The sequence below is a fragment of the Sciurus vulgaris genome (genome assembly GCF_902686455.1).
Source record: "Sciurus vulgaris genome assembly, chromosome: 1".
NCBI classification, from domain to species: domain Eukaryota; kingdom Metazoa; phylum Chordata; class Mammalia; order Rodentia; family Sciuridae; genus Sciurus; species Sciurus vulgaris.
Window position 1 is genome coordinate 147,669,497 of NC_136461.1, and position 19,053 is coordinate 147,688,549.

The 19,053-nt window shown below is 33.1% G+C and overlaps 1 protein-coding gene and 1 pseudogene across 11 annotated transcripts in view; one reads left to right on the forward strand and one right to left on the reverse strand.

Moving 5' to 3' along the window:
* XKR9 (XK related 9) overlaps positions 1 to 18,834 on the forward strand; it is a 30,093-nt gene extending 11,259 nt beyond the window's left edge. For 4 of the 10 annotated variants that reach the window (XM_079105984.1, XM_079105978.1, XM_079105982.1 and 1 more), the window contains 3 exons: positions 1,215 to 1,766; positions 14,503 to 14,723; positions 18,135 to 18,834. In XM_079105984.1, the coding sequence (XP_078962110.1) occupies positions 1,495 to 1,766; positions 14,503 to 14,723; positions 18,135 to 18,763 (1,122 nt within the window). In that variant the 5' untranslated portion in view covers positions 1,215 to 1,494 and the 3' untranslated portion in view covers positions 18,764 to 18,834. The other 6 variants (XM_079105981.1, XM_079105980.1, XM_079105983.1 and 3 more) reach the window with 5 other exon arrangements.
* LOC306641164 (aldo-keto reductase family 1 member B10-like) lies at positions 7,082 to 8,531 on the reverse strand (annotated as a pseudogene). Its single transcript has one exon. The product of its transcript is annotated as an aldo-keto reductase family 1 member B10-like (transcript).
* Positions 18,835 to 19,053: the final 219 nt, after the last annotated feature.

Below are 19,053 nucleotides of genomic sequence, written 5' to 3' on the forward strand. Positions count from 1 at the left end.
ATCTTTCAGGTTTTTTTTTAAATTGCAGACAGAAATCTGGATTTTTTAAATGAGACGTTGGAATTAATTAGAAAAATAAACAAAAAACACTTAAGTCATGTGAACTGCAGATTGCATTTAGTACATGTTTATAAAACAGGTCTGTTAATAGTATCTATTCCTAAGTTTGATGTAAGAATCAAATTGAAGCATTTTATATTCATTTAACTCAGTGCCATGCACATTGTGCTAAGTATGTTAGCTCTTTTTAGTAGGATTAACATATTTCTAGTCATCAAAATTTCTCTTCGGTATCATTTATTGTTATTTTCATCTTAAGAAATTATCAGAATAATATAAGTACATGAGTGTGTTGTAAAAACTCAACATGGAAACATAGAGAGCAAATGATTGAAGTTGCATTTGCTTCCTATTCCCAACTACCTGTATATAATTAAAAGCCATAAATACCGTGTTTATCTTTCTAGTATGCTACTCACTTCATATGTCTCGGAGATCTTCTGAAGTCAATTCAAACAAAGCTTCATCATTCTTTTTAAAGGTTGAATGATTTATTCTTTTCTATGGATATATCCTAATTTATTAAACTAGGTCTGTCAGTTACCATTTAGGTAGTTTTTAGTTATTTGTTGTTATAAAAAGGCTCTGCAAGGAGTATATATGTTTGGGGATAATTGTGAAAACTTCCCTATGTTGGGATATTGCATGGAATTTCTGGTTGGGTGCTGTGGGTGTAGCTCAGTGGTAAAGTACTATCTAGCATGCATGAAGCTCTGGGTTCAATCCCCAGCAACCCCCCCCCCCCAAAAAAAATAGAATTTTCAAAGTTATTTTACCTTTGTTAAATATAAGTAACTTTATATAATATTTAATTTTATGCACCTATCTTTATTTACGATTTCCTTATGATGACACATTTAGGTTATTTCCAGTTTCTTGCCACTAAAAATGATCCTGCACTAAAGAACCTTTGTGAGTAGGTTATATTTTAAAAATATTAATACTTCAATCTGAGAGGAAGTTCTCAACTAGTAAGTATATTTCTGAAACTTTACTTTCCAAAAACTATTTTAAGAATTATATTTAGTGACAATATATTATTATTATTTTATTTGGTAACACTTTATTTTTAGAGAAGATAGAGCTTTAATAAAATCACGGGCCTGTCCTTGTACATAGGATTTTTAGAAACTTATGTTTTTATTTCATTTTAGGTATTGTCATCCATAATGAAGATCACTATGAAACACAAGATTGAGTTGGACCTTGTAACTTTGGACCTGGATTAGAGATTTAGAATTGATAGTTAAAATTAGTCACTTTGGTTTTAGTGTTCCAATTTCATATTATTTATTTATTTTTATAAATAGGTTTAGGGAGAAGAAATTAAAATTCAGTGTAATACCAGAAGATGCAATAATATTTGTTCTGGCATTTTTTTTTCATTTTTGTAAGAAAGAAGAGAGAAGATAGCCAAGAGCTATAGCATTCATAATGAAATATACTAAATGCAATTTTATGATGTCAGTTCTTGGCATTATAATCTATATAGCTGATTTAATTGTGGACATCTGGGTATCTGTCAGGTTTTTCCATGAAGGACAGTATGTTTTTGGTGTTTTAACATTAAGCTTTATGCTTTTTGGAACACTTGTGGTTCAGTGTTTTAGTTATGCTTGGTTCAAGGCCGATTTAAAGAAAGCAGGCCAAGAAATTCAGCACTGTTTTCTTCTACTTCATTGCTTACAAGGTGGAGTTTTTACAAGGTGAATATATACTTTTGATCACTAATGTTGTTTTTCTTTTATCCATACTGCCTTTTTTTTTTTTTTTGTAGGTAGGTAATCAAATGTACAAAGGTTCCCTTTTTGCAAATAGCACAAAGGTTACTTGCTCCTCACTGTCTGTGTGCACATGAGTCATTGCTGTACTGTCAGAATTTCCCTATTTCATTTAGTTAATTAAACTGCTTTTTGTGGTATATGCTTAGTTTTATCTTCTCTGTATATTTTAAGCCTAACAGTGCAAATGTAGCCTATCACTTGTAACTCTGAGAGAGCACTTCTCTTATTTCTATTGATTTAACTAGATGAAAAGTTTTACTATAATAATGCAGTAGGCATGTGGTTAGCTAGGTATAAAACTAAAATCAACCTTAAGAATTATGTTGTTGCCAAGTGTGTTGGCACATGCCTGTCATCCCAGCAGCTTGGGAGACTGAGGCAGGAGGACCAAGAGTTCAAAGCCAGCCTCAGCAAAAGTGAAGCACTAAGCAACTCAGTGAGACCCTCTCTCTAAATGAAATACAAAATAGGTAGGGGATGTGTCTCAGTGGTTGCGTGCCCCTGAGTTCAATTCCTAACACCAAAAAAAAAAAAAAAAAAAAAAAAAAAAAAAAAAAAAAAAAAAATCATGTTGTTAAAACCTTATTATATAGTTAGACTAGCTAGAATCTAAATAGGCTCTGAGAATTCTGTGATTCGCTGTATATTTGATTTTATATGTCATTTTCATTATCACCTTAAATAATTTTAATCTGTTAAAACAGTATTTTTCATGAAAGTAAAGAGATAAAGATATCTATTAAAAGAGAATAATGTACTTTTTGTGTGTGTGTGGTGCTGGGGATCAAACTCAGGGTCTCATGCCTGCTAGGCATAGCACTGTACCACTAAGCCACATCCCTAGCCCTGTACTTTTTTTTTTTTTTTTTTTAGTTAGATTTTGAATCTCATCTATTTTAAGATAACATAGAGGTTTTTTTTTTTATTTATTAAGAGGCAAAAGTTTTATGGTTATTAGTTGAAAATGTTTAAAAAATTCTAATTACTTACAAGTGATGCCATTATATTAGTGTAGAGATTTAATGTTCTTCGTCTTCTCAAAGCTAGAGTTACTAAGTTATAAAGAGGAACTAAAATACAATTAGAATTTTGAAGGACTTAGGAAAGCTGAAAACAATGTACTTCAGTTGATATTGGGAGTTAGTTTTGGTATTGTACAATCTGAATAAGATGAAAATGTTTAAAGGAATGTAGTAAAAGTGCTTTTAAATAAATAGGTGTGTAATGATATTTAGTGAGTATTCTGTATGAGCAATAATGAGAATTATGTAATCATAATATCTGCAGGAGGATAAAAATTACTTTTGCAGAGTTTAGAAATATGGTGAACATTAGTTTCTTTGCTATTCTATTAATGGAAGATTTTCACATTTACCAAATTATTTTCATTGGTGTTTGAACTGATGACCTTAAGATACTGATGTTAAAAGTTTGATCTTTGTCCCTGATGCTGATCAAGGTTTTGAAAACAAGTAATAATTTTACTGCTTTGGTAGCAAAGGAGAAAGGCAATAGACTCAATCACAGAGGCTGTCATGCTAACTAGCAGGGGAAATAGACAGCTTTATAAAGGGAAGTACAAGGGGCTGTTTTCCAGATATTGTCAGTAGATGCGATAAATGTTCAACTTTATCCTTAGAAGAGCTATTTTCCCATTTCCAGATCCCGAGTTTCTTTTTCAGGTGGGCAGTTAACCAAAGGACAAATAATTTAGAATAGGAAGAATGTTAATCTTTATTTTCCCTTCAGTTAGGGATGGGAAGAAGAGGAAAGAAAAAAAAATGTTGGTTTTAAAAGAAGTTTCTAGCCATTGAGCAGCAAAGTTTACATTAAAAACATAAAGTGGACCCCTGTTGCATGAAAGGGACTTCCCCTCTTACCAAATTGCAAGATACTGTGTTACAAATAATAAATTCTGTCATAAAAGAAGGCAAAATTGAGCAGGGTGCCCTGGTGGCATATTCCCCATAATTCCAGCAGCTGGGGAGGCTGAGGGAGGAGGATCCTAAGTTTCAAACCTAGCCTCAGGAACTTAATAAGATCTTCAGTAACTTAGGGAGTACCTGTCTCAAAATAAAAATAATAATAATATAAAAGGACTGACTATGTGGCTCAATGGTTAAGCACCCCTAGTTTCAATCCCCAAAAATAGGAAGGCAAAATTGCTTTGATTTTCATTGTCTCTTTATCAGCATAGTAATTTTATTTTATTTTTATTCTTTTTGTATACATGACAGTAGACATATATACATGGAATACAACTTTCCATTCTTCTGGTTGTACATGACGTGGAATTACATTGGCTGTGTATTCATATGTGAACATAGATGAACATAGGAAAGTAATGTCCAATTCATTCTACTAACTTTCCTTCTCTCAATCCCCCTCTCTTCCCTTCATTCCCCTTTGTCTAATTCAAAGTACTTCTTTTTTTCCCAACTCCCTCCCCACTTATTGTGATTTAGCATCTGCACATTAGAAAATTTGGTCTTTGGTTTTTTGGAATTGGCTTCTTTCACTTAGCACATTTTCTGAGGAATTTCCATGCTGCTTTCCATAGTGCTTGCACCAATTTGCAGTCCCACCAGCAGTGTATGAGTGTACCTTTTCCCTGACATCCTCAACAACACTTATTGTGTTGTTATTGTATTGTTACTTGTATTCTTGATAATTGTCATTCTGACTGGAGTAAGATGAAATCTCAGTGTAGTTTTAATTTGCATTTCTCTGATAGAGATGTTGAACATTTTTTCATATATTTGTTAATTGATTGTATTTCTTCTTCTGTGAAGTGTCTGTTCAGTTCCTTTGCCCATTATTGATTGAGTTGTTTTGTTTTGGTGTTAAGTTTTTGAGTTCTTTATATATCCTGGAGATTAATGCTCTATCTGAGGTGCAGGTGGCAAAGATTTTCTCCCATTCTGTAGGCTCTCTCTTCACATTATTGTTTCCTTTGCTGTGAAGAAGCTTTTTAGTTTGAATTCATCCCATTTGTTGATTCTTGATTTTACTTCTTATGCTTTAGGAGTCTTATTAAGGAAGTCGGTTCCTAAGCCAACATGATGTAGATTTGAGCCTACTCTTTCTTCTAGTAGGCACAGGGTCTCTGTTCTAGTGCCTAGGTCTTTAATCTACTTTGTGTTCAGTTTTGTGAAGGTTGAGAGATAGGTGTTTAGTTTCATTTTACTGCATATGGATTTCCAGTTTTCCCATCACAGTTTGTTGAAGAGGCTATCTTTTCTTCAATGTATGTTTTTGGCACCTTTGTCTAGTATGAGATAACTGTATTTATGTAGGTTTGTCTCTGTGTCTTCCATTCTGTACCATTGGTCTACATGTCTGTTTTCGTGCCAATACTGTGCTGTTTTTGTTACTATATCTCTGTAGTATAATTTAAGGTTGGGTATTGTGATGCCTTCCTGCTTTATTTTTCTTACTAAGGATCATCAGCATAGTAATTTCTGATTTAGTGTCATAAAATTAGAGAGGCTCTGGACAATACGACTTTCCTTTTTCTCTGATAGGCGTTTAGAGTAAGGGTCAGTCTACTTTTGATTTTACTCTGCTTCTAGAGTACAGCCTCCAGGGCATTGATAACTTGATGAGGTCTTCTTGATCCCACAGAGTCTGAATGCTAGTCTGTTTCCTTGGTACTTCAAGACTACCAGAAACTTGACTTTGCTTTTCAAAAATGTTTTGCTTAGTTTTTAGTCTCCCTATGGTTTCAATATTTGGCAAATGTCTTAGGGGAAAAATTGACTGAGGTTGAGGTCCCACAGTTCTGCCAGACCTCCAAAATCTATGCTAGTTTGTTTCTTGATAACCCTTTGCCTAGGCAAAAATCCATAATTTCAACCTGACTTCCTGAGTAACAGTCAACAAATATCCAAGGAAATGAGCATTTGTAGAAACAACTTTTCAGTTTCTAGTTTCTCTAGTTGTCTTGGCAGGAGCATTGTTCTACTCTGATATATTATATCCTACCTATAAGTGTAGTCCATTATGTGCAATTCTACATTATCCTAAGTGTGAAGTAAAATAAACCTTTATGGTTCACATTGATAATAAAAAGACCTCAAAACACTTGAATTCCATTTCTCATGTTTCCAACTTACATATTAATGTTTTTGGCATTTTAGTTCCTATTTTAAATCTCACTAGATGATTTTATTTCTGCATTATAGTTCTGTTTTATGAATTTAAACTTTATTAATTTTGTTAATATTTACTATTTATTTTTCATTCCTTCTTGAATCTTAGACCTTTTGAAACATACTGAACTTAAGGGTCCTTCTGAAATTATGTCTTATTAATAATAAGACATCCCATATTTCCTTGTACTGAGAATAAAGCTGGAGAAGGATGCTGACTCTTGCCCCAGCCTGTCTGGCACAGGCTAACTAAATTTACATACGTATAGCACCTGGGTTTTTTTTCTATGTATTGTAATCACTTCTGTGGGACCAGGGGGAGTAGAAATCTAGCAGTTTCTCCCTAATTTGATCAAACTGTATAAAATTCACTTTTTCTTTTCCATATGTTTACCTATTCTTTTTATGTCAATAGGTCACTGAATCTAGCTAGCTGAAATCCAGGCAAGATCCCAGAGCTAGACTGGTAAGATCTAGCCCAGATCACTTTTTTCCTGCTTTTTGAGGTCCATCTTTTAGAATTTCATCTATTGAGGGTATGTTGGTGATATCATCTCTCAATTCTTGATTGCTTGAAAATTCTATAGTGGCTATTGAATTCTACTAGAATTAAGTAGATAAGTAGTTACTTTCAGTGTATTACATTCTGTTGTCTTTTTGGTTTCTATTGTAGCTTTGGAGGAGTTAGATTTCAGTTTTATTACACTCTTTTGAAAGTATTTTCTCTTTTTCTGCTTGACAACTCTTATAATTTTTTTCTAATGCTTTAATTATGATATATTTAGGAGATTTCTTTTGATTTTTCTTGCTTGAAACTTGCCAGTCCTGTTGATTCTGTCATTTATTATCTTCCACCATTTCTGCACAATTCATAGCAGTTATCTTTTTAAACATTTTTTAAGATGTTGATAGATCTTTATTTTATTCATTTATTTATATGCAGAGCTGAGAATTGAACCCAGTGCCTCATATATGTTAGGCAAGCACTGTACCACTGAGCCACAATCCTAGCCCTTAACATTTTCTTTACTACATCTCTCTCTGTTTCTTCTAGGAATCCAAATTTAAGGTAACCTTTCTATTTTTAAATTTTTAAATTCTTTTTATTTTTACATCCTCAATGTTAGCAGAGATAGGTTGTTTAACAAACATTTGTTCAGATCAAATAAGTGGAAGAAATAGTCATTTGCTCATCTGAGTCATACTTCCCTGTGATAAGTCTTCTCCTGGTTCAACATATGGATCTAAATAAAATTTGCCTTTGCCTCAGGGAACAGAGGAGGGGAAGGAAAGGAAGGTTCTGGGAAGAAGATTAAGCAACTAATATTGCGTGCTTGTACGATTAGAGCATAACAAATCATATTTTGTATCATAATAATGAACCGACAAAATTTTTTTTTTTAAACCTTGCTTTAATTCTGACAAGGTCAGACACAGTATGATTTCACTAAACTTGGTTAAGGTAGACCTCGGAAGAGCAAGTTCCACTTCAGTGAAGAGAAAGAATCCACCAAGTGTCTCCTGAGGAGATTCATCTTCAGTAATCGGCATTGAAGGGGTATTCCGGCAAATGAGCCTGTTCAGTCAGGACACAGATCCTCCAGTTTCTATTGAAGCTGAGAATGGTTGCCATCTCCTCATCACTCAATTTGAAGTCAAAGACCTGAAAGTTCTCCACGATGCGTTCTGGTGTCACAGACTTGGGGATCACCACCACATTCCTCTGGATCTGGGACCAGATCAGAACCTGGGCTGAGGATTTTTTGTGCCTCACAGCAGTCTCCTTAATCTTGGGGTCCCCCAGTAGTAAAGGGTCTTCTGGTTTGCTCTATCTGGAGAGCCCAGGGGGCTGTAGGCAGGGACAGTGATGCCCTTGGAGTGGCAGCACTGGGTCAGTTTCTCCTGGGTGAGGTAGGGGTAACCTTGACCTGATTAGTTACCTATTTATATTTCAGTCCAGGCTTGTTCAAGATCCTTTCAGTCTGGAAGTGGTTGAAGTTGGAGACTACAAGAGCTTTCACAAGCCCCTCATCCACCAGTTCCTCCATGACCTCCTAGGCATCCAAGAATGTTGCTTTACTGATCAGGTTGTTGCCTTTATCATCTTTTGGGAATAAGTCCTTCCCAGACTGAAATCCCGGGGGCCAATGAATAAGATAGACATCCAGATAGTCCAGTTTCAGATCCTTGAGGGTCTTCCGACGGGCCTCCTTCACAAGGTTGCTTTCAAAGAAGGTGCACCACAACTTGCTCACAATGAAGAGGTCATTCCCGCTTCACCACCTTCTCTTGGATCTTCTCTCTGATGGTTTCTCCCACCTCATTCTTGTTCTGATAGATGTAGGCACAGTCTATGTGGCGATATCCTGCATCAATGGCCACCTTTACAGCTTCTTTGACTTTATTTGGGGGAGACTTCCAGGTACCCAGGCTCAAAATGGGCATCTTGGCTTTGGTGCTGAGCTCCATGAACGTGGCCATGTCTGTGCAGAAATGATTCTGAGAGAGCAGATAGACGTTTAGTTCAGGCCACTTATTCTAGTAACTTTTTCCGTGGACTCCTTTCAATTCGTTACATAGATAATCATATTATTTGTAAATGAAATTATTTGTAAAGAAACCATATTATCTTGATTACTACAACTTCATAATATATTTTGATGTCATACACTCTTTTACCTATTTTTTTAAACATACTGCAAAATTGAAAAGAAAGAGTTTCCATATATTCTCCACCCCCCACACACTGTACAGGGTTCCTTACTATCAATATCCTGTTACATTGGTATGCCTGTCACAATAGATGAAATTATATTGACACATCATTATTACCCAAAGTCCGTGGTTTACATTGGGGTTCACTCTTTGTGCTGTACATTCTATGAGTTTTGACAAATGTATAATGACATTTAGCTCTCTTTATAGTATAATATAGAATAGTTTAACTCTCCTAAAAATCACCTGGGCTCTACCTATTCATTCTTCCCTCCTTGCTAACCCTGGTCAACCACTGATACATATATTTTTTACTGTCTTGTTTTTTTACCTTTCCCAGAATGTCATGTAGTTGGGATTATACAGAATGTCACCTTTTCATATTGGTTTCTTTTACTTAGCAATATGCATTTAAAGTTCTTCCTTGTGTTTTCATGGCTTAGTAGCTCATTTCTTTTTAATGTGGAGTTCCATTGTCTAAATGTAGCACAGTTTGTTTATCCATTCACTGCCTGAAGAACATCTTGGTTACTTGAGTTTTGGCAATTATAAAGCTACTGTAAATATCCATGTGCAGGCTTTTTGTAGACATTAAATCTTTAATCATTTGGGTAAACATGAGGAGTAGGGTGGCTGGATTGTATGCTAAAAATATGTTTAGTTTTCTAAGAAAATGCCAAAATATCTTCTAAAGTGATTATATCATTTTCCACCAGCAAAGGAGATTTCCACATCGTCATCAGCATTTGTTGTCAGTGTTCTGAATTTTGACCATTTTAATAGGTGTGTAGTGGTATTTTATTTTGGTTTTAATTTGTGTTTTTCTAGCGGCATGTAATATGGAGCATCTTTACCTACTTGCCATCTCTGTCTTTGGTGAGGTATCTATTTGGGACTTTCACTCACTTTTTTTGGGGTGGTTATTTTTCTTATTGTTGAGTTTAAGAATTATTTGTGTATTTCCAGTAACAGTCCTTTATCAGTTGTATCTGTTGCAAATATTTTCTTCTAATTTGTGGCTTATGTTCTCATGCTCTTAACATCCCATTTTTTTTTTTTTTTTTTTTTTTGGCAGTGTTAGAAATTGAACCCATGGCCTCATATATGCTAGGCAAATTCTCTGTAACTGAGTTACACTCCCAGTCTTTACTTTAAAAAAAATATTTTTTCTTTTTAGTTATATATGACAGTAGAGTATATTTTGACATATTTATACAAACATGGAGCATATCTTATTTTAATTAGAATCCCAGTCTTGTGGTTGTGTAGGATGTTGAGACTCACTTGGTGTATTCATATATGTAATAGGAAAGTTATGTCAGATTTATTCCACTTTCTTATTCCTGTCCCCTCTCCTTTCCCTTCATCCCCTTTGTCTAATTTGCTAGCCCGTAACTTTTAATCTATATGTGTCTTTATATTTAACATATAAAGACATATAGTCAACATATGGTTGTTTTTGATCTACTCTGCAATCTTTGTCTCTTAATTAGGACATATTTAAGTCATATTTAAATCATTGATATTTGAAGTGAGTACTAATATAATTGGATTAATTTCTACCATATTTATTACTGTTTTTTAATTCTTATTTTGTCATCTACTTTTTTCCTTCCGTTTGTGGGTTTAATTAAGCATCTTATATAATTGTATTTTATCTCTTTTTAGCATGTCAGATACACTGTTTTGTTTTGTTTGCAATGTACATTTACAACTAATTCAAGTCTGCTTTCAAATAACAGTATTCAGATTCATATAGCAAAATAATTTGAATCCCTCCTCCTCTCTTGTATCACAGCTGTCATTCATTTCACTTATACATAATTAAAACATATACATTTTATATATATATGCATACTTAAGCATTCATAGTCAGTTACATTGTTGCTACTATTATTTTGAACAAACTATCATTAAATAAAATAAAAATAAGAAAAATAAAATTTTTATTTACTTTCACTTATTCCTTCTCCAATGCTTTTCTTTCTTTATATAGATTAATGTTTCTGACCTATATCATTGTTTTTAATATTTCTTGCAAGGCAGGTCTCCTGGCAGCACTTTTCCTCAATGTTTAAGAGTCTTTATTGCTCTTTCACTTTTGAAACCTAATTTTGTAGAATATAGATTTCTGGCTTGATCATTTGTTTTAACATTTTAAATATTTCACTTTGTACTCCTTCTTGCTTGAATGTTTTCTGAGGAGGAGTTAGATATAATTCTTACCTTTGTTCCTCTGTAGACACAGTGCTTTTCCCCCTCTGTCTTTTTTCAGACTTTTTAAAATCTTTGTTTTTCTGAAATTCGAATATTGCATCCCTAGGTAGAGATTTTTTTCTTTTCTTTTTTTTTTTTTTTTTTTTTGCATTGATCCATTTTGAAGCTGTTTAATTCTTATATCTTTCGTTTGATGTCTGACATTATTTTGGAGGATATTTTCATTTGTTTTCTCCCCAAGTATTTCTTACGTTACTTACTCTTTTTCCTTTTCTTTTCTTTTTGGTGTCCTCATCATGTGTATGTTACACCTTCTGTAGTTAAATCACAATTCCTGGATATTCCCTTCTGATTTTCAAGTCTTTTTTCTTTTTGCTTTTCAGATTTAGAAGTTTCTGTTGACTGCATCACTGTAGTATGCTGATTTTAAGTCCTTTGGACATAGGCCAAGGAGTGGGATAGCTGGGTCAAATGGTAGGTCCATTCCAAGTTTTCTAAGGAATTTCCACACTGCTTTCCAGAGTGGCTGGACTAATTTGCAGCCCCACCAGCAATGTATGAGTGGACCTTTTTCCCCACATCCTCTCCAACACCTATTGTTGCTTGTGTTCTTGATAATCGCCATTCTAATTGGGGTGAGATGGAATCTTAGGGTAGTTTTGATTTGCATTTCTCTTATTACTAGAGATGTTGAACATTTTTTCATACATCTGTTGATTGCTTGTACATCTTCTTCTGTGAAGTGTCTGTTCATTTCCTTAGCCCATTTGTTGATTGGGTTATTTGTATTCTTGGTGTAGAGTTTTTTGAGTTCTTTATATATTCTAGAAATTAGTGCTCTATCTGAAGTATGAGTGGCAAAAATTTTCTCCCACTCTGTAGGCTCTCTCTTCACATTGCTGATAGTTTCCTTTGCTGAGAGAAAGCTTTTTAGTTTGAATCTATCCTAATTATTGATTTCTTGCTTTTATTTCTTGTGCTATGGAAGTCCTGTTAAGGAAGTCTGATCCTAAGCCGACATGTTGAAGATTTGGACTTACTTTTTCTTCTATAAGATGCAGGATCTCTGGTCGGATTCCTAGGTCCTTGATCCATTTTGAGTTGAGTTTTGTGCAGGGTGAGAAATAGGGGCTTAGTTTCATTCTGCTGCATATGGATATCTAGTTTTCCCAGCACCATTTGTTGAAGAGGCTATATTTTCTCCATTGCATGTTTTTGGCACCTTTGTATATTTCTTAATGAGTACTTATTTCTTCTGCATTGTATTACAACTAGTGTTTTATAGGTTTGACACCTCCATTAGATTGTAAGATCATTGAAAATTGAGATCATGCCTTCATTTTTGTAGACATCTGTCCCTACCCTGGCATCTAGCCCATATTTAGTAGATTATGCTATTTTAAAAGTGTAATGGTAAAAATACCTTTATTTGCCAGCTTAGAATCTTTGTATATCCATATATATGTATATATTTTGTTTATAATAGGAATAAGTTGTTTTTGTGTTTTACTTTTACTTTGAACTTTTTACAGTCCTTCCATATCTACTAATTTCTTCTAATTTTTAAATTTATTATAGTCATTGACCCATATTAGTTATACAAATTAATGGGATTCACTATGATATTTTCACACAGGCCTGTATTGTACATTGATCTTGTTCATCCATCCTCTTCTACTCCCTCCCTCTTTTCCTCCTTTCCTGTTTCCCTGCTTCCTCTGATTCTCTTCCCAGTCCCTAATAGTACCTCTTCTACTTTTAGGTTATCTTTTTTTTTAGTTTTCACATACAAAAGAAAACACGTGATACTTGGCTTTCTGTGTCGGACTTATTTCAATGTGATATCCTCCAATTTCATCCATTTTCCTGAAAGGACAGAATTTCATTCAACAGGGCTCCATTGTGTATATATATACCATGTTTTCTTTATCCGTGCATCTATTTATGGTCATGTAGACTGATTTTGTATCTTGGCTATTGTGAATAATGCAGCAATAAACATATGCGTTTTTAGTTTTTGGAGGAACCTCCATACAGTTTTCCACAGTGGTTGTTATAATTTACATAAACTCCAGTAGTTTAGATGACTTTGTCTTTTTTCACATCCTTGCTAGCATTTGTTTGTTTGATAGCAGTCATTCTAACCGGGGTGAGAAGGTATCTTATTGTAGTTATGATTTATATTTCCCTGATGGCTAAAGATATTGAGCATTTTTTATATATTTATTGGCCATTTGTATTTTTTATTTTGAGCCTCTGTTCAGATTATTTGCCCATTTTTTTATTTGAGTACATTTTAATTTTTTTAGTTCTTTATAATATTCTGGGTATTAATCGTCTGTCAAATGAATAGCTGGTAATGATTTTCTCCCTTTCTGTAAGTTGTTGCCATTCTGTTAATTGCATTCTTTGCTGTGTAAAAACTTTTTAATTTGATACAGTCTCATTTGCCAATTCTTTTTGTTTAATGTGCTTTTGGATCTTATTCAGGAAATTGTTGCCTGTGCTGATGTCTTGAAGTGTTTTATGGTTTCCTCAGTAGTTTTAAAATTTGAGATCTTAAATTAAGGTCTTTGATCCATTTGGAGTTGGGTTTTGTATAGGTAGAGAGATAGGGGTCTTCTATATGTGGATATCCAATTTTCTAAGCACCATTTATTGAAGAGGCTGTCGTTTCTCCGTGTATATTTTTGTCAAAAAATCAGTTGACTGAGGATTTATTTCTGGGTTTTCTCTTCTGCTTCACTGGCCTGGTGTTTCTGTTTTCATGCCAATACTATGTTGGTTTTGTTACTATGACTCTGTTGTGTGTTCTAAAGTCTGGTATTGTGATGCCTCCAGCTTTGTTCTTCTTCTTCAGTATTGATTTGGCTATTTGGGCATAACTGTTATCTCTTTATGGAAAAAAATGTCATGAGCTTTCATTTATTCATTCAGTAAATGTTCTTGAGCACCTGCTATGTGCTAGGTATTGTTCTAGTTATTTAGTTTGTATCAATGAACAAAACATGTGATACTTAGCTTTCTGTGTCTTACATCTTTTCATGTAGAGTACATTTTTTTGAGAAAGTAAAGAAAACCAAATAAATGATGTGCCATGTAGTATTACATAGAAAAATAATAGAATAGGGATATAGAATGTGATGGAGAGTACTACTTTAGATTGTGTGATCTGAGACTTCTATGAAGAAGTGACAATTGAATAGAGACCTGAATTTTTATAGGCTCTGAGAAAGTCCCACATTTTTGGTCTTGAGAAACATGATGAATATTTAGGAAGGAGTAAGAAGTTCTTGTGTGCTATTGCATGGTAGATGGAATATAGATAACAATAATGTACTATATATTTCAAAAAGCGTAAAGAAAGGAGTTTGAATGTTTCCTCTATAATGAAATGATCAAGATTTGAGGAGATGACATATTTAACCTGATTTAAGCATTATACAGTGTATATGTGTATTGAAATATTCACAGTATCCCATAAATGTGCATATCTGTGTTTTTATATTTCATTTAAAATAAATTTAAATTTATAAAAATACATGACAAGTTAAATGTTCATGTTTACTTTACAGGTATTGGTTTGCCTTGAAAAAGGGTTACCATGTGTCTTTCAAATATAGTAGCAAAACAGATAGCTTCACTGAAGAACAAATTGATCTACATAAGGAAGTTATAGATAGAGTGACTGATTTGAGCATGCTCAGGCTATTTGAGACCTACCTGGAAGGCTGCCCACAACTTGTTCTTCAGCTCTATATCCTCCTAGAGCATGGACAAGCAAATTTCAGTCAATGTAAGTCTTTATTAACACTGTGTTAGATGTTGGATGTCACTGAAATCTTATGTTAACTATATAATCCTCAGACAGGTTTTAGAATTTTTTTAATCCTTTAAAAATTATTTTTTGAAAAGTAAGTTAAGTAACATGGTTCAGATATCAAATAGTATATAAAAAGATATATGCCTCCCTGTCTCTTCTTCCTATTTCTTCCTTTGTGTGCCAAGAAAGAAAATCACTGCTGTCAGTTGATGATCCTTTTAGAGAACTTTTGAAAAAGTACATATCCTTTTTTATTTCATATAAATTGTAACATAAAGGAGAGGAGGAGGGAAAAGGACATCTCAATGTCTAGTATATCATGCTCTTATGGGGATATTAGTTCAGCTGGATTAGGGATCCACCAATATGACCTCATTTAACCATAGTTACCTCCTTAAATGCCTTACCTCCACATATTGTCACAAATACAGCCTCAGGTTTTGCAGATACGCAATTTAGTTCATAAAAAGTATGAAAGTAAATATTTATTTAAAATATTATTATTAATTGTAGATATAAGAAAGCTAACATACCACAGATTTCACAAAATGAAGAAAATTAGTATTTAAAAAATTTTTTTAATGCTCTTCTAAATTTTTTGACTTCATACTCTAGTTGGCTCTAGATATGACTTTATAATTTCCACAGAATAGAAAAATAATTCATTCTTTTCTTCAGTAGATTAAAATTTGTTCTTTAAAATTACTTTTGATTTAGAAATTTTAAACTTAATAACTTATTTGTAAATCATATACTTTTTTTTGATTGTTGTCAGATTTTGAAAAATCCCACCAATTTCAATAATATACTATAGGATTTCAGCACATTTCAAGATTATTTTTAGATGAAGTAACTAATTTAAAATAGTGTTTGAATTGACATTGCTTGTTTATTATTGATAACTTAGTGAATATTGGGAGTTTTATATTTTTTTCACTGATCAGTTTTTAATGTGAAGTCAGAAAGAAATTAATAAGCTCCTTAATGTGATTGAGTAAGGTCATAGGGAAATTCCTAATCAAAGGCATGGTTTGGTAAAGATAAGGACTTCATTTTAGATAGAGTGTATTATCTGGACAGCAAAAGGATCAGAAAAAAATGTTAGAAGCAGATAAGTAAATGGGAAATAGGCAAAAATGTCAAACTAATAGTGTCAACTGAATGTAGACTGTGGTGCTCTAACATTAGTATATCAAGGCCTGTTGATGGCATAATCACATGAAAAGTGATGTAGTTGGCTCTTGGTAACTGTGGGGGATTGGTTCCAGTACCACCATGGATACCAAAATCCATAGGTGCTAAATTCCATTATATAAACTAGCATAGCATTTGCATATAACTCATAAACATCCTCCTGTATACTTTAAATGATCTTTAGATTACTTATAATATCCAATAAAATATAGTGTATAAATAGTTATTTTACTCTGTTGACAAAAGCAGTCTGTAGTTGTTCAGTATAAATGCAATTTTTCTTCAAATGTTTCAATCTGTTTTTGGTTGAACCCACAGAAGTAGAACTCATGGATATGGAAGGCTGACTGTATAGTGAGATGTTAAGATTAGGCAAACTGACTGAGAATCCTAGCCATGACACTTCAATATCAGTTATTCAAGAAAAGTTTGCAAACATGTATTTAACTTATGTGTATTCTTATCTCAAGTTTTTCTTAGCTGGAACCTCAAACTGCCCAAAGCCACTTCAGTTTTCCAAGGCAAAATATGAGGGCGTGTAAATCAGAGGAGACAGGAAATCTATCAACTAAAATTAAAATGTCTTATTTGCAAATTTTATAAAACTATGGCAAGATGAACACATTGCTAGGACTTTGCCAGGTCTGGAAGGAGATTGAGCAAGTGAGGGTCCTTGAAATTGAAGTTTTACTACCTTTGTGATAAATCTACCTCTTTGATAACAGTATTGATCAGCTTTAAACATTGTTATATTAATATGAATACTGTGGTTTCTAGGGAAATAAAGAACAATATCAGCATATCACTGAAAGATGTGGGTTATTAGGTTGAAAGATTGAATTAAAATGACTGCCAAGCTCATTATATCATTTCAGAAAAGCAAAGATAAAATTCCAGAAGATTTGAGAAGAAAAAAATGATCACTTACTAAAGATAGAGAAACCAAATGGCATTAACATTCTTAACTGTAACAGTTGAAATTAGAACATAACAGAGTGATGACTTCAAAGTTTCAATGGAAAAAAAATTAACTTTAAATTCTATTTTTATCAAAACTGTCTCAAGAGTGAGAAAGGAATAAAGAATTTTTGAGACTGTAACATAGTCTCAAAATATTTAGCTTCTGTGCTACATGAGAACAAAACAAGAGGGAATGAGAACCAGGAAATAGGACATCAATACAGAAGAGAGGTGAAAGGAAGTTCTGGAAAGATAGGAAGCAAAACTTGAGAATAACCAGCCTCGGGCAGGAGGATGGTATTAGACAAAAATTGGAGGGGAGAAAAAAAAAAAAAAGAACAGAAATGTAGTTTTTCATAGGGTTTTCTCAATTAATTTGAAGAATTTGCTAAGAAATAGTGATAGGTCAAGAAAAACTAAGCAAGTGAGCAAAAGAAGTAGTTGACTCCAGAAAAAAATGTAATGTTTTAAAGGAAAGAAAATGTAATCAGAGTGACTAAGCAGTTAAAAAATCAAAACCAAACCAAACTGAAACTCCCTGTAGTTAGGTAGTTATAATAAAGTCAACTAAATATTGATTTTACCAAATATTGTGATGTTACTCTTTTAGAAGGAGAGAGAAATGGAGGCTGTGTGTAATGTGCACGTGTACTAAAATTTCTTCTTTCTAAATAGGAAATTAGTAAGCAGTGTCTAAGACAGATAAATTAAACATACTATGTATTTTATGTAGAAATATGACTACATGTCACAGTAGAAGCTTAGAGTTGGTAGTGATTTCTTTTGGGGATTGCAATTAAGTGGTGAGGAAGGGTAGAAAAAGGTACTGCTATTTTTCTTAGTAATGGTTATAGAATTTTTTAGCTTTTTAAGCTATATGAATATATTAATTTGATAGAAATTAAAACCAATTATAAAAATTATTCAGAATCACTTTAGAGCAGCCTGATGTAGGTACCAACTTTGGAATCAGGAAGATTCAGATTCAAATTTCAGTTCTGTAATTTTCTAGCTATGTGACTTGGGCCAAGTAATATATTTTGTCAAGCTTTAGTTCCCTCATATGTAATATGGAAATATTATCTCCAAGGATTAGATGAGATAAGTAAATTGCCTGAATGTGTTTGTGGAAGTGTATGTATACAAATAAAGCATATATGGCATATAGTAATTTAATATTGCTACTACTATTCCTGTAATAATATGTTGTTTTTATTTTTTGTTTTGTAGATGCAGCTATCATGCTTTCTTGCTGTGCCATTTCTTGGTCAACTGTTGATTTTCAAATAGCTTTAAGAAAATCCTTGCCTGATAAAAATCTCCTTAATGGATTCTGTCCCAAAGCCACCTATCTCTTTTACAAGTTGTTTACATTAATATCTTGGATGCTGAGTGTTGTACTTCTATTGTTTGTAAATATTAAGATTGGTTTATTTCTATTATTATTTCTTTGGTTCGTAGGTTTAATATGGGCATTTAAAGAACAAACTCAGTTTTGTAATTCCAAAAGTATGGAATTCTTATATAGGATTGTTGTTGGATTTATTCTTGTCTTTACATTTTTTAATATTAAGGGACATAATACTAAATGTCCAATGTCTTGTTATTATATTTTAAGAGTGCTGACCACACTGGGTATATTGATTGTGTTCTGGGTTTATCCACTTTCTATTTTTAATTCAGACTACTTTGTACCTATCAGTATCACTGTAGTTCTTTCTCTTCTCCTTGGAATTATTTTTCTTATTGTTTATTATGGGGTTTTTCACCCAAATAGAAGTGAAGAAACAAAATGTGATGAAATTGATGGATTATCTGTTCAAAGAGATTGTAGAATGAAGTATTTCCTAATGGAATAAGTTATTAATTTATAAAATATGTGTTGTTATTTTTGTTTCATTAGTTAGTAAAGAAAAATGTGTGTTGTGTGTATGTGTGTATTGTCTCTTATTTTTGCCACCTTTAATTTGAGAACTGGTACATTAATTTTGAATGTGAGAGAATATAATTATATTATTTAAATTATTCTTATTTTTGTTTTTTATGGTTCTGGGGATTGCATCCTGGACCTTGTGCATGCTGGAAAAAGTGTTATGCCACTGAACTGCCCCAACCCTCACATTTGATTTTCAAGATCTTGAGTACAAAA